Source organism: Octopus sinensis, linkage group LG23 (assembly GCF_006345805.1).
Source record: "Octopus sinensis linkage group LG23, ASM634580v1, whole genome shotgun sequence".
Taxonomy (NCBI): domain Eukaryota; kingdom Metazoa; phylum Mollusca; class Cephalopoda; order Octopoda; family Octopodidae; genus Octopus; species Octopus sinensis.
This window is the reverse complement of record NC_043019.1, coordinates 22,336,354-22,349,939: the sequence shown is the minus strand read 5'-3', so window position 1 is coordinate 22,349,939 and position 13,586 is coordinate 22,336,354. Positions and strand designations below refer to the sequence as shown.

General features: G+C 34.1%; 1 protein-coding gene across 1 annotated transcript in view; it reads right to left on the bottom strand.

Annotated features, from left to right (window-relative positions):
* LOC115223610 overlaps nucleotides 1-13,586 on the bottom strand; it is a 46,113-nt gene that overhangs the window by 4,704 nt on the left and 27,823 nt on the right. The window contains exons 11-16 of the mRNA XM_029794266.2: nucleotides 11,338-11,436; nucleotides 7,631-7,745; nucleotides 4,301-4,465; nucleotides 3,135-3,362; nucleotides 1,587-1,695; nucleotides 564-609 (exon numbers count right to left, since the gene is read on the bottom strand). Coding sequence (XP_029650126.1) covers nucleotides 1,601-1,695; nucleotides 3,135-3,362; nucleotides 4,301-4,465; nucleotides 7,631-7,745; nucleotides 11,338-11,436 — 702 coding nt within the window. The 3' untranslated portion in view covers nucleotides 564-609; nucleotides 1,587-1,600. The remainder of the gene's footprint in view (nucleotides 1-563; nucleotides 610-1,586; nucleotides 1,696-3,134; nucleotides 3,363-4,300; nucleotides 4,466-7,630; nucleotides 7,746-11,337; nucleotides 11,437-13,586) is intronic.

The window sequence follows — 13,586 nt, the reverse complement described above, 5'->3', positions numbered from 1 at the left end:
TAATACACAGGGGATTTTTAGGAGGCTGTACCTCTGAAAAACCTAAACCTTGTGTATAATACGCACCTCTTCTCTAACTTGAGTCATGCATAATTAAGCCAGCAGCACCTAGTTGAACAAACACTTCCGCGCATGCGTAATACAATAATGGTGATGTTCTTAACTGTTATATGGGAATGTAAATATGTTCACAAATTGTTTTTGTTACATGTTATTCTGTGTTCTGAATACTTTTTATTTATAAATGTTGCTTACTGCAGTAAGTTATGGATGATTCTTTTATGACTTCATTGCTTTCAGGCTTTGCTTAAGGTATTTTCGCGCCCGACATCACAAAATGTGCCTGAATAAACATTGCCGGACAGCAAATAGAGACTTGGACATTGCTTTGAAAATATTTTTCATTTTTAATCTCGTATATAGTACGCACTAGGGATTTTGACCTTTAAATTTTGGGAAAAAATGCAGATTATACTCGAGGATTTACGGTACTAAGTAAAGTATAAGATATGTTTATACATTGATTTGTATAGAAAATACTATGATGAATCAATACAACTTACCTGTTAATAGTTCTATGTGGTATGATGTGTATTCATATTTCTTTTGCTACAAAATAAACCCAAAATATATAACATATTGTTGAAGTATTGGAAATTATTGACATTGCTAGAAATAAGAGTTATATACACAAACTAGCTATAAGAAGACTGAAGACTGCAATATATATATATATACATATATATATATACACTGACTATTTTATATGCATCATTTTTAGTGACTACTCAAACAGTCAGTGGTTTGGGTAAAACCCTCTGCCATTGTATATATTTTTGCCATAAAAATTTATGGTTGATTTAGCACTAGACTAGCAATGTAGCTACTTCAGCACTCTCAGTCACATTTGGGGACAATTAAATTTTTCCTTTATGAAAGTTTGCATATTTAAAGATCTATGAGGGGTTGGGGTACTGAAAAGTTCCTGGATTTGGATAAAAGAAAATACAGGAGGATCAGTTAATTATGATTTTATTCAACGTATTCCTCTCTCAGATTACACATTGCAATGGGGGGGAGGAGGTAAGAAGGGGGGAGGGAGGAAGGGGGGGGAGGAGATGGAGGATGGAGAGGAGGATAGGAGATGTGGGAGGGAGGGATGGGGCGAGAGGGGAGGGGGTGGGGAGGAAGGAAGGGGAGTGGGATGGGGATGGGGATGAGATGGGAAGATGGGAAAGGAGGAGGAGAGGAGATGGGAGAGGGGAGAGGGGCTGGGCGGGGCGGAGGAGAGGATATGGGAGGGGGAGAGGGGAGGGGAGAGGTGAAGGGAGGAGGTGAGAGGGAGGAGGTGAGAGGGAGGAGGTGAGAGGGAGGAGGTGAGAGGGAGGAGGTGAGAGGGAGGGGAGGAGAAAGTGGAAGAGGAGGAAACAACAACAACAACAACAACAACAGCAAACCACAAATATGGCAACAACTACAAGTTCTTCCATTACTACTCGCACTACCACTACAACAGCTACAACATAACCGACAATACCGCAAAAGCAATTTCAAGGTACAAAAAAATAAAACTAAATCAGACTTACGGTAGTTGGTTCAATCAGGTAAAAATCCAAATTCTGTTATAAACACTAGAAAATAGTTTATTCCATACATTGGAATTACTTTCCCATTTTATGTGGTGCATTATGGTTCCTGGAAAAGAACAAGTGACTCTCTTTTTTATTTCATTCTTTTTTATTTTTTGTCTGTTTATTTTGTTATTCTTTATTTTGTAATTATTTTCTTTGGCTGGTTATAGTCATGTGACTGACCAGACTGAAGGGCTTTAGTCAAACAGTCAACCATTCATTCTTCTAAAACTTTTATTTCATTTTATTTACAGGCACAATCATGGTTCACTTCTCAAACATATGGTTCCCAGTTCAGTCTCAATGCATGGTACCTTGGGCAAATGTCTTCTCCCATAGCTTCAGGCTAACCAAATCATTGAGAACTTTCAGTAAACAAATTTAAAGAAGCCTATTTTATATATATATAATAATAATAATATTATGAGGGAATACTATTCCAAACTTACAGGGAAAAATTCAATTTAGAAATACTAAATCAAATTTCACAAAATATAATATATATACATAAATTTTTTAAAAAAACCACCTTTTATCAATTCAATAATGAAAAATTAAATTATACCATTTAGAAAAATTACATATTATAGAAAGAATTAAATATAAGATAAAACATATAATGATGATTAAGTAATGTGCAAAATAATAAATAATCGTGTGTGTGTATATATATATATATATATATATATATATTATATAATAATATATATATATAATACATATTATATATATATAATATATATTATAATATGTATATATATATATTATATATATATAATATAATATAGATGTATATTATATATATATTATATATATATATTGAATAGTATAATATATATTATATATTATTTATATATATTAATGATAAAGGTAAATTAATTAATCAATTAATAATTAATAATTTTACCAAGTAGTTCGGTATGTTAAAAGAACCATTATCGGTTATACTTTATACAAAAATTCTATAATTATAAGCATAATTACAATTAAGGTTCAGCAAAATTTGCTTCACCACATACCGAAATTTAGAAATAGCAGTTAAAATACTATTCCACTACCATAAGATATTATGGTATTTGTGTGAATAGTATGTTACTGCTATTTCTAAATTTCGGTATGTTATGAAGCAAATTTTACTGAACCTTAATTGTAATTATGCTTATAATGATAGAACTTGGGTTATAATGTGTTTATTATATATATATATATATATTATATATATATAATGGGCCACGTGCACCCTCCAGATATATATATAATAGTAATAATAATAATATAATAATAATAATAATAATAATAATAGGGAGTATAACTCCAAACTTACAGGGAAAAATTCAATTTAGTATTAAATCAAATTTCACAAGAAGAAGAAGAAGAAGAAGAAAGAAGAAGAAGAAGAAGAAGAAGAAGAAGAAGAAGAAGAAGAAGAAGAAGAAGAAGAGAAGAAGGAGGAGAAGAAGAAGAAGAAGAAGAAGAAGAAGAAGAAGAAGAAGAAGAACTTACTGGCATAAAAGTTGGTTCCTTGGCTATCTTGCAACTGACTGTCACTCTTTTGCTCGGAGAACACCATAGTAGTTATAGTGCACACACCATCTGCCGTTAGTTCGAATCCATAACAGCCACTATACTCGACACAATTCACTGCACACAGATTCAATGTCATTTTTTTGAACATTAGATTTCGATTTGTTTTAGATTTTATCATTTTATTTTCATGCAGTGTGAATAAAGCTGCAAAATATAGAAAGAATAATTTTAATTTGCTTCTAAGACCGACCCATACACTAAAAGAATATTGGTCTAAGTACTACAAACATATGGGAAGGTAGAATGGGTGAGACTGAATTTATTAAAGAACCCCACCCCAATTTCCAGTTAACAGACCTTATCATATCTATAATGTTTATTTAAGTAATAATCTTAAACTTGAGTATGCACCTTGTAGTAACGCTGTGTAAAGCTTGTTCTCTGTATTCGGCTATCTAATGTCATCAACGGTATCAATATAAATGCCATTGGATTTACTTCATGCTGCACCATGCAACATTGAATTGATAGAGGGAATGAGCTGATGTACAGCACATAGATTTGATCACTATAAAGCAAATCAGGTTGTGCAGGTTGTCCAAGCAAGATATTGCAGAACCGTCTTTCTCGGACTACAAGGGACTACAATAATCATCACCACCATAATGTGTGTGCGTTTACACATACTGTTACATAAGTTTCCATACATGTGTATATGTGTGTGTGTAGTAGTAGTAGTAGTAGTAGTAGTAGTAGTAGTAGTAGTTGTAGTAGTAATAGTAGTAGTAGTAGTAGTAGTAGTAGTGGTGGTGGTGGTGGTGGTGGTGGTGGTGGTGGTAGTAGTAGTAGTTAGTAAGTATATAGTAAATAGTAGTAGTAGTAGTAGTAGTAGTAGTAGTAGTTGTTGTTGTTGTTGTTGTTGTTGTAGTAGTAGTAAGTAGTAGTGGTAGTAGTGGTGGCAGTAGTAGTAGTAGTAGTAGTAGTAGCGTGGTAGTAGTAGTAGTAGTAGTAGTAGCAGCAGCAGTAGTTAGTAGTAGTAGTAGTAGTAGTAGTAGTAGTTGCAGGGCAGCAGCAGCAGCAGCAGCAGCAGCAGTAGTAGTAGTAGTAGTAGTAGTAGTAGTAGTAGTAGAGGACATACTCACTCTCTGGGGGAGCCGGATCAATTATACTGGCAAAAACAAACACATAATCATCATCATATGTCAAGTGCATGTTTTGTACTCTGAAAGGATTAACTTTACCATAGTCAGCTATTTGACTGTGTGCTTTCTTCTCAAAAGCATTTATTAACGATGGTATATATTGGCCTGCAAAAGGAAAAAAAAAATAATAGAAACACATAAATAATAATAATAATAATATAATAATAATAATAATAATATAATAATAATATAATAATAATATAATAATAATATAATAATGACAGAGTTGGAACCTACATACATTGGAAGCTATGCCAACATTATGGAATAACAACAGAAAAAAGATGGAATAGGCACACACCAGAAAAGGTCACAGAAAACGAAAAGCAACCATACTCTGGGATATGCCGATACACACAGATAGAGAAATTAAGGCCAACAGACCAGATATAGTGTCAGAGATCATGAAGAAAAAAAATGCTTTCTAATTGATGTATCAATACCGGCTGATGACAACGTGTCTCTAAAAGAAATGGAGAAACTCTCAAAATACAAAGACCTGGAAATAGAGGTAACTAGAATGTGGAATCTGAAAACAGAAACAATTCCTATCATAGTAGGTGCATTAGGCATGATAAAAAAATATTCAGACAAATACATAACAAAAACACCAGGACTTACAAACACATATAACATACAGAAATTGCACTACTAGGCACTGCACACATCCTACGCAGAACACTTTCCATACAATAACCATCAGAGCATCACAACAAATCACAGCACATACCCAAGGCACACAGAGCTGTGCTCGGTAGTGAAGTGAAAGCACGCTATAAAAATAAAACTACTGAATAATAATAATAATAATAATAATAATAATAATAATAATAATAATAATAATAATAGAAGAGCATTGTCGATGTGAGAACTATTACTACCCATGTATTTTAATTTAACTTTATTTCTATCAAAAAAAAAAAATGAACGAACTAAGTGAGTTTAGTTTAATGGCCTACCAATGTATACTATGAGTTTCTTTGCCTTAGGAGTCAGGAAGACACTCGGCAGAATGGAAGCAAATTTGAAAGAAGAGGAAAAACCCATAAATATAATAATAATAATAATAACAATAATATAATAATAATAATAATAATAATAATAATAATAATAATAATACAATAATAATAATAAACAATATAATAATTAACAACAACCACAAGAGCACTCAGAGAGTGCAAATTTCCACCAAAGCAACACCAACGTCCTCTCAAGGATTAGCCAGAGATGATTTTTAAAATGAGAATATCTGAAATAAATTCAACTGCTCTCACAAATGCGAATACTAAAAATGAACTCAATCGCTTTCAAAGATTTTTAAAAAAAAACAAAAAAAAAATAATCCAGAATCCTTGTCCGGTACTGGATCAATCCCAAAATCTAATCAGTCCGTGCCAGTCACAAGGCCAAACATCCATGAAAGTTTCATCTGAATCTATCCAGCGGTTCTTGAGATATATTGTCCACAGACAAACAAACAAAGATGACTGAAAACAATACCTCCGCCTTCGCTAAGGCGGAGGTAATAAAATGCTAACATACCAGACATCGTCATCAAAGACTTAAGACAAGAAACATGCTTGTTAATTGATATGATAGTGTCTACTGATAAAAACATCTGAGCAAATGAATTTGAAAAACTGTCGAAATATAAGGGCCTTCAGATTTAGATATCTAAGATGTGGCGATTAAAAACCAAAACCACCCTTCTTTTTGTAGGTGCTCCAGGAAGGAGCAAGAAAGGTAGTGATAAATTTTTTGACAAGATCCCTGGGAAACTCACAATCTATGAGTCTCAAAAAATCGTGTTGACATCAACCACTCACATTCTCAGGAAGTTTCTTTCCATCTAATATATACGTGCCTTAAGTCTCTGGTTGAGACCTGGTCAGAAGGTGAAATCAAATGCAAATCAATTAGAAAATAATTATAATGATGATGATGATGATGATGATGATGATGATGATGATGGTGGTGGTGGTGGTGGTGGTGGTGGTGGTGGTGGTGGTGGTGGTGTGGTGGTGTGGTGGTGGTGGTGGTGTGGTGGTGATGGTGATGATGATGGTGGTGGTGGTGGTGGTGGTGGTGGTGGTGGGTGATGGTGATGGTGATGGTGGTGGTGGTGGTTGTGGTGGTGGTGATGGTGATGATGATGAGATGATGATGGGGTGGTGGTGGTGGTTGGTGGTGGTGGTGGGTGGTGGTGATGGTGATGATGATGGTGGTGGTGGTTGGTGGTGGTGGTGGTGGTGATGGTGATGGTGATGGTGGTGGTGGTGGTGGTGGTGGTGGTGGTGATGGTGATGATGATGATGATGATGATGATGATGATGGTGGTGGTGGTGGTGGTGGTGGTGGTGGTGGTGATGGTGATGGTGGTGGTGGTGGTGGTGATGATGATGATGATGATGGTGGTGGTGATGATGATGATGATGATGATGATCCTTTCTACTACAGAGACAAGGCCTATACATATTTATATATAGACAAGGCACCTATATATATCTTTAAAATTAATCCAAAAAAATAAAACGAAGAAAAAACACAAGTAAAAGGCAACAACGCGAGGACGTGGCACATGCAATGTATTAGCTGATGCTCAGGGAAAGGAAAAAAAGGTAGTTTTATGTTTCAAGCAAAGCTCTTCTTCAGAAACAGGAGACAGAAGAAAGTCCAAGAGAAATGGAGATGGGAGGAAAAAATTGCCAACGATCCACATGTGGCTACATATAGATATAATATATATATATAATATATATATATATATTATATATATATATATATATATATCTGTAAATATAATATTTGACAATTATTCAGTAGCCATGATAAAACTCCAAGTTTCGGATACCGAGGTGGAAATCCATGCCGCCATCTCTTCAGTTATCCGCCCATCGGAAAAATACTATGAAAAAAAAATATATATATATACACACATACACATAAACTGAAGTGTACAGTATCATATATCCATTATGGATATATAATATTATACACTTCAATTGATATACCCACTCTATTGACAAATATACGAGTGCATATATATATTCAAGTAGCCATCTTGGACTTCCTGGATCTCTCCATTCGGCATTCTAGAAGTCTGAAGGAGTCGGGCTCTCGTTGGGGGCCTGCGAAACTTGCAGTAGCAATTGTGCGTATGTACGTGCATGTGTGATTACGTGTGCACTTGTGCACTATTATGTATGTACATGTAAGCATATCACAGGAAGTGATTGTACATATAATATGAAGCAAAACTTTGAATCTCACCTTTAAATGCAATCTTGAACACTATTTCTCTGGTTTGATTGTAACAGGCAGACGTATCGAAATCTTTGTAACTGACAACATCGGAGAAGTCAAAGAAATTATAGAAGAAATTCCTCTGAAATTGATAAATATTTATCATATAGCTATAATGTGTGTGTGTGTGTGTGTGCGTGCGCATGTAAGAAATATGTTCTTTGATAGCTGGTCATGCATATTATTTGTGGCAACATGGGTATATATACACACACACACACACACACACACATACACACGCACACACACACACTCATACATATATATATACGTCTATATACATACACATACATACACAGATACATATGCTTGTGTGCACGGACATGATGCTTTTAGAAAATACAATGAATAAATAACAAAACTGAATATCTTAAATATAAACATAATATAATAACTGTAACTTAATCTATAAACTGAATATAAAATATAAATAATATAAATAATAATATATTACTTAAGAATCCAATTAATCATAATATTGAATATTAATCTTTAATAATTGACCGTCTAATATAATACATGATATTTTAAATTTTAAATTGTAAATCTATCGATAATCTTTATATATAAAAGTGAGGTTGTGTGCTGTCTGTCTCCTACGATTTAGATTCCTAACTACTCCCACATTTTGCGGTGCAATTTAACTAAAACCGGGTATCTTATAGTCGTGATTCATATTGAGCCCTTCTGGGTATTAGCACGTGTCTACGATGAGTCTATGATTTAAAAACAAATTTACCATCAATTTTTCCCATTTTTAATGCATTTTTGGCATATATAAGTGAAGTAACTCTCTAAAAATTTATTATTAAATCTCAGAACGTAAAAAGCTACAGTAACACCCCGCCTTTGTGGTTAGCCATATTGAGATGGCTATTATACTTTACATCTCTAAAAATGCTTATATAGTTATTTCCCTTACAAACCCAAGCAACGCCGGGCAATACTGCTAGTACTAAATAATACTTTTTGAATTTCAGAATTATAAACAAATGCATTTATAAATAAATTTGATTAGATAAGCTTTTTACTAACACACCAAAAATCAACTTAGACAATAAACATCCATACACACACCCACACATAAATTAATTTAGACAATAGACATCCATATTTATAATGATTTTATTTTTTATCTTTTATCTTCATTTTTATCTTACTTTCATTCTTACTTAAATTTTTTACTTTATTTTTATTTTTATTTATTTATATTTATTATTGTTTTTAATATTTTTTATTTACTCCTATTTTCATCTTACCCAAATATATTTAATAACATGTATACACACACACACATAAATTAATATAGACAATAAATACCCATACACACACACAAATTAACATATATAATTCACATCTGTTTATAATGGTTTTATTTTTATTTGAATTTTTACTTTATTTTATTTTTATTTTATCTTATTTTTAGTTTTAGTTTTAGTTTTATTTATTTATTATTTATTATTTTTAACTTCTAACTTGCCCACATATATTTTTATTTATTTATCTCATATATTTTTCTTTTTTTTTTATTATTTTCATTTTATTTCATATATTTTAACATTAATATTTATTTATCTTATTATATTTATTATCTTTTCTTATTTTTTATTATTTTCATTTTATTTCATATATTTTAACATTAATATTTATTTATCTTATTATATTTATTATCTTTTCTTATTTTTTATTATTTTCATTTTATTTCATATATTTTAACATTAATATTTATTTATCTTATTATATTTATTATCTTTTCTTATTTTTTATTATTTTCATTTTATTTCATATATTTTAACATTAAATTTATTATCTTATTATATTTATTATCTTTTCTTATTTTTTCTTATTTTCATTTTATTTCATATATTTTAACATAATATTTATTTATCTTATTATATTTATTATCTTTTCTTATTTTTATATTTTCATTTTATTTCATATATTTTAACATTAATATTTATTTATCTTATTATATTTATTATCTTTTCTTATTTTTTATTATTTTATTGAGGTCTGTATGACTTAACATAGTCTGAATATTTTTTATCATTTTTATCTAATTTTTATTAATATTATTTACTTTTACTTATTTTATTTTCATTTTTATCTTTTATATATGAATCTTTGTGGTTTTCGTCACTGTTTACAGTTATCCTTAAAAAAATCTTTTTATGTATCATATAGATGTAATTTTTGACACTGAATCCAAATTCGCTATTCATTTATTCTAGAAAAATTTTGCAACAGTGTTACAGGTATTCAAAGTTTGATGATTTAGCCTACACTTTCTGTTACTGTTGAAGTTAGGCTTGCCCTTCTGAACTCTCCACTTGATTTTGCAATCCATAACACTTTCTTTCAATGACCTTACATGCCTAGCCAGGGTTTTGACATTGTGTCTCTTCTGGATATAAAAGGAGTACCTATGGTTGTTAAATTTGATTCTGAAAGTACATTCTGCCACACCCACATATTTCTGCACATTTTACCTCCCCAACCCCCAAATCCCCATCCTCATGTATGACTGTATCTGTGTCGCAGTGGCCATAAAGGAACATATAGTGTGGACCTACCAACTAATGTTTTCTTTATACTGAGTACACAGCCTAAAGAAACTCTTAAAGTGTATCTTTTAAATATTTTATTGACGCTGTTCATACAAGGAAAGTGTTTATCCGCTAAACTAAGGAAAATCTTACAGGCACAAAATTTTATGCTTAGGGAGAAGGAGGATGTGAACCACGACACTTTCCAATGGTGTTTTCATTTGGTGGGGTTAGGTTGGAGTTAAATACAACACTATAAATCATTATGCTCTGAGAAAGATCATTTACTTTGGTATCTCTTTCTCTTTCTCTCTCCCACTCTCTTTCTTTTTCTCTCTCTATCTCGCTTTTACTCTCTGCAAGATGTGAGAGGGACAGTGGAACTGTCCTGCACGCGATTGGGCAATGCCCCAAGGTGACTGAACTCTGGACTTATGTCGAACACCTGCTGTCGCATTTGAGAAGAGTACAACTGTCGAGCGAATCTATAATTAAGATAGTTCCGCCGACCTCCCTGAATAGGGAGGAGTGAGCCTGTTTTCTCTCAGTAGTTGCTATGGCGAAAGAAGTAGTATGGAAGACGAGAGTAAAAGGAATTGCAACAGGCATGTTCATCTCCAGTCTCATGCTAATCGACTTTTTCGTTTTCCACATGAAACGGAAAATAAGGCTGGAGAAGAAATGCCTGTCGCAAAGTGTGTTTCGTAAAAGATGGAAGTCTATAGCAAGTATGTTGCGAGTGAAAGAACCTGTTTAATCGAGAATGTAAAAAAGGAGAAAGCAAAGTCTTCAGTGTGAATATGTGGTTTGTGGGGTCAACCGCATCCTCCGCTTCATTTTTTGTTATTCACTCATTCTCATTTAATTGTATATATTTTAATTGTTTGTTTATTCATACGTTTCGTCTCATTCGATACCCTGACCCCAACGTTTGTTTTGTCCCCTCTTTTTCTCAACCTTATGGTGAATAAAGAAATACTCTCTCTCTATCTATCTCGCTTTCACTCTCTCTCTCACACACACACACTCACACACACGTTTGCATGCAAACACTCATTAATATTAGCTTCTCTCTAGCTTTATTCTTTCCAGGTGTCTCCTCTCAACTCTCACATACTGACGACTCACCTTATGTCCCTTATGGCTGTAGGAAATCTCCAGCATCATTGGAATTTGTGTGATGACACTTTCAGGCCCACCCCTATCAGGAATCAACTTCCAGTCATTCTACAAACAAATAAACAGAAGAATCAATAAACAAAAGATCTTCAAGTGTGGATCTTTGAATGGTTTTATTCAACATATTGGTTGTGGATGTAAATCCATTAGTGTCTGTGTTTACATGTCCAGTAATGGACACATATAAATCGATTCATGTTTGATTGTGGATCTTTTTTACCTTTTGTCTTTTACTTGTTTCAGTCATTTAACTACGGCTATGCTGGGGCACTGCCTTGAAGGTTTTAGTCATTCAAATCAACCCCAGGACTTCTTTTTTAAGTCTAGTACTTATTCTATTGGAGACACAAACACACCAACACCTGTTCTCAAGCAATGATAGACACACACACATACATGTGTGTGTGTGTGTGTGTGTGTGTGTTGTGTGTGTGTGTGTGTGTGTGTGTGTATACAACAGGCTTCTTTCAGTTTCTGTCTGCCAAATTTACTCACAAGGCTTTGGTTGACCTGAGGCTATAGTAGAAGACACTTGCCCAAGCTGCCATACAGTGGGAGTGAACCCAGGACTATGCTTTGGAAGCAAGCTTCTTACCATGCACCCATGCTTGTGCCTGTTGATGTGGATTTATGTGCACCAGCTGGTATGAGTTTCTGACCTACACTGACTGTGGATATAAAACGCATCCAGTGGTAGCTGTTCACTACAGTATCCAGTTCTTGTTGCAGCATGGTGCCTTGTGTGCTTCAGTGACCCTAAGACTTTTGCTAGTGGAGCACAAGCTCCTGACAGAGCTTCTCATGGTAAACAGTTCATAGGATAGAGGCCAGACTATCTATTCATGCATTGAATAAAATTTATCTTTCTGTTTTGTTGAGTATTTATCTAAACAACTGTCCAGAAGTATGTTTTTTAATACTGACAGTTATTATGCTGCACACCAAGCTATATCAGATGTTATATTTTGGAAACTTAAGCACCTTAATAGAGGATGAAGACCACTCAGCTACATTGATGTTATTGATAGAGACACATAACACAAAATTGAGGATCTAGCAAAGCTAAAGGGAGACCGAGACTCTTGGCATAGCATTGGGAGACGCAATTCGGTTGTGGTTAATTAAAGAAGGATGTGGGTATTTTGTAAATACCTCACAGAGTGATGACCATGCCCAGCATAGATAGTTACAGGCTGCCTTCTGGAAAGATATAGCACCCATTCAGCCACCCTGCTAGGGGGAAGTCATGGAACTGCAGTCTGGTAGATTGGGAAGAGGTTAGCAGAAGAGCTCAACTGAGCCAATGGTGCTTCATACATAGATGCTGGATGGAAGAATCTCAGAGGATCAATGGTCTTTCGACTCCAGACCTTTTGAGGTCTAGTCACTGACCACAGAGCTACTCAACATGTTCCAGTTCCAGCGACAGACGACCAGCCATGCTTCAGCTACGACGACGCTAATGTACACCTGCAACAGGACGTCTTCTATCTCCGCCGTCGTCGTCACCATCATTGTACCTATTTCTTTACTACCCACAAGGGGCTAGACACAGAGAGGTCAAACAAGGACAGACAAACGGATTAAGTCGAATACATCAACTCCAGTGCGTAACTGGTACTTAATTTATCGACCCCGAAAGGATGAAAGGCAAAGTCGACCTCGGCGGAATTTGAACTCAGAACGTAGCAGCAGACGAAATATTGGTAAGCATTTCGCCCGGAGTGCTAACATTTCTGCCAGCTAGCCGCCTTGTACCAACTTCAAGTCGTCTCTACCACCGTCGCCATTACCATCGTCCACTTCAGACATGTACACACACCAACTTCACAGACCCACGTTGTTAGAGTGAATTCCTTCACCACGTATAACAGTCCATCTGAAGAATTCTAATCACCAAGAGAGTAACTGTAACACATCCATAGGGGTGGTATCCATGGTTGTGTAATCAGATTCCCTATGACTCAAGTTCCCACTTCAAATCTTTATATATAAAAGTGAAGTTGTGTGTCTGTCTCCTACGATTTAGATTCCTAACTACTCCCACATTTTGCGGTGCAGTTTAACCAAAACTGGGTATCTTATAGTCGTGATTCATATCAAGCCCTTCTGGGTATTAGCGTGCGTCTACGATGAGTCTACGATTTAAAAAAAAATTTACCATCATTTTTTTCCATTTTAATGCATTTTTTTCGCTA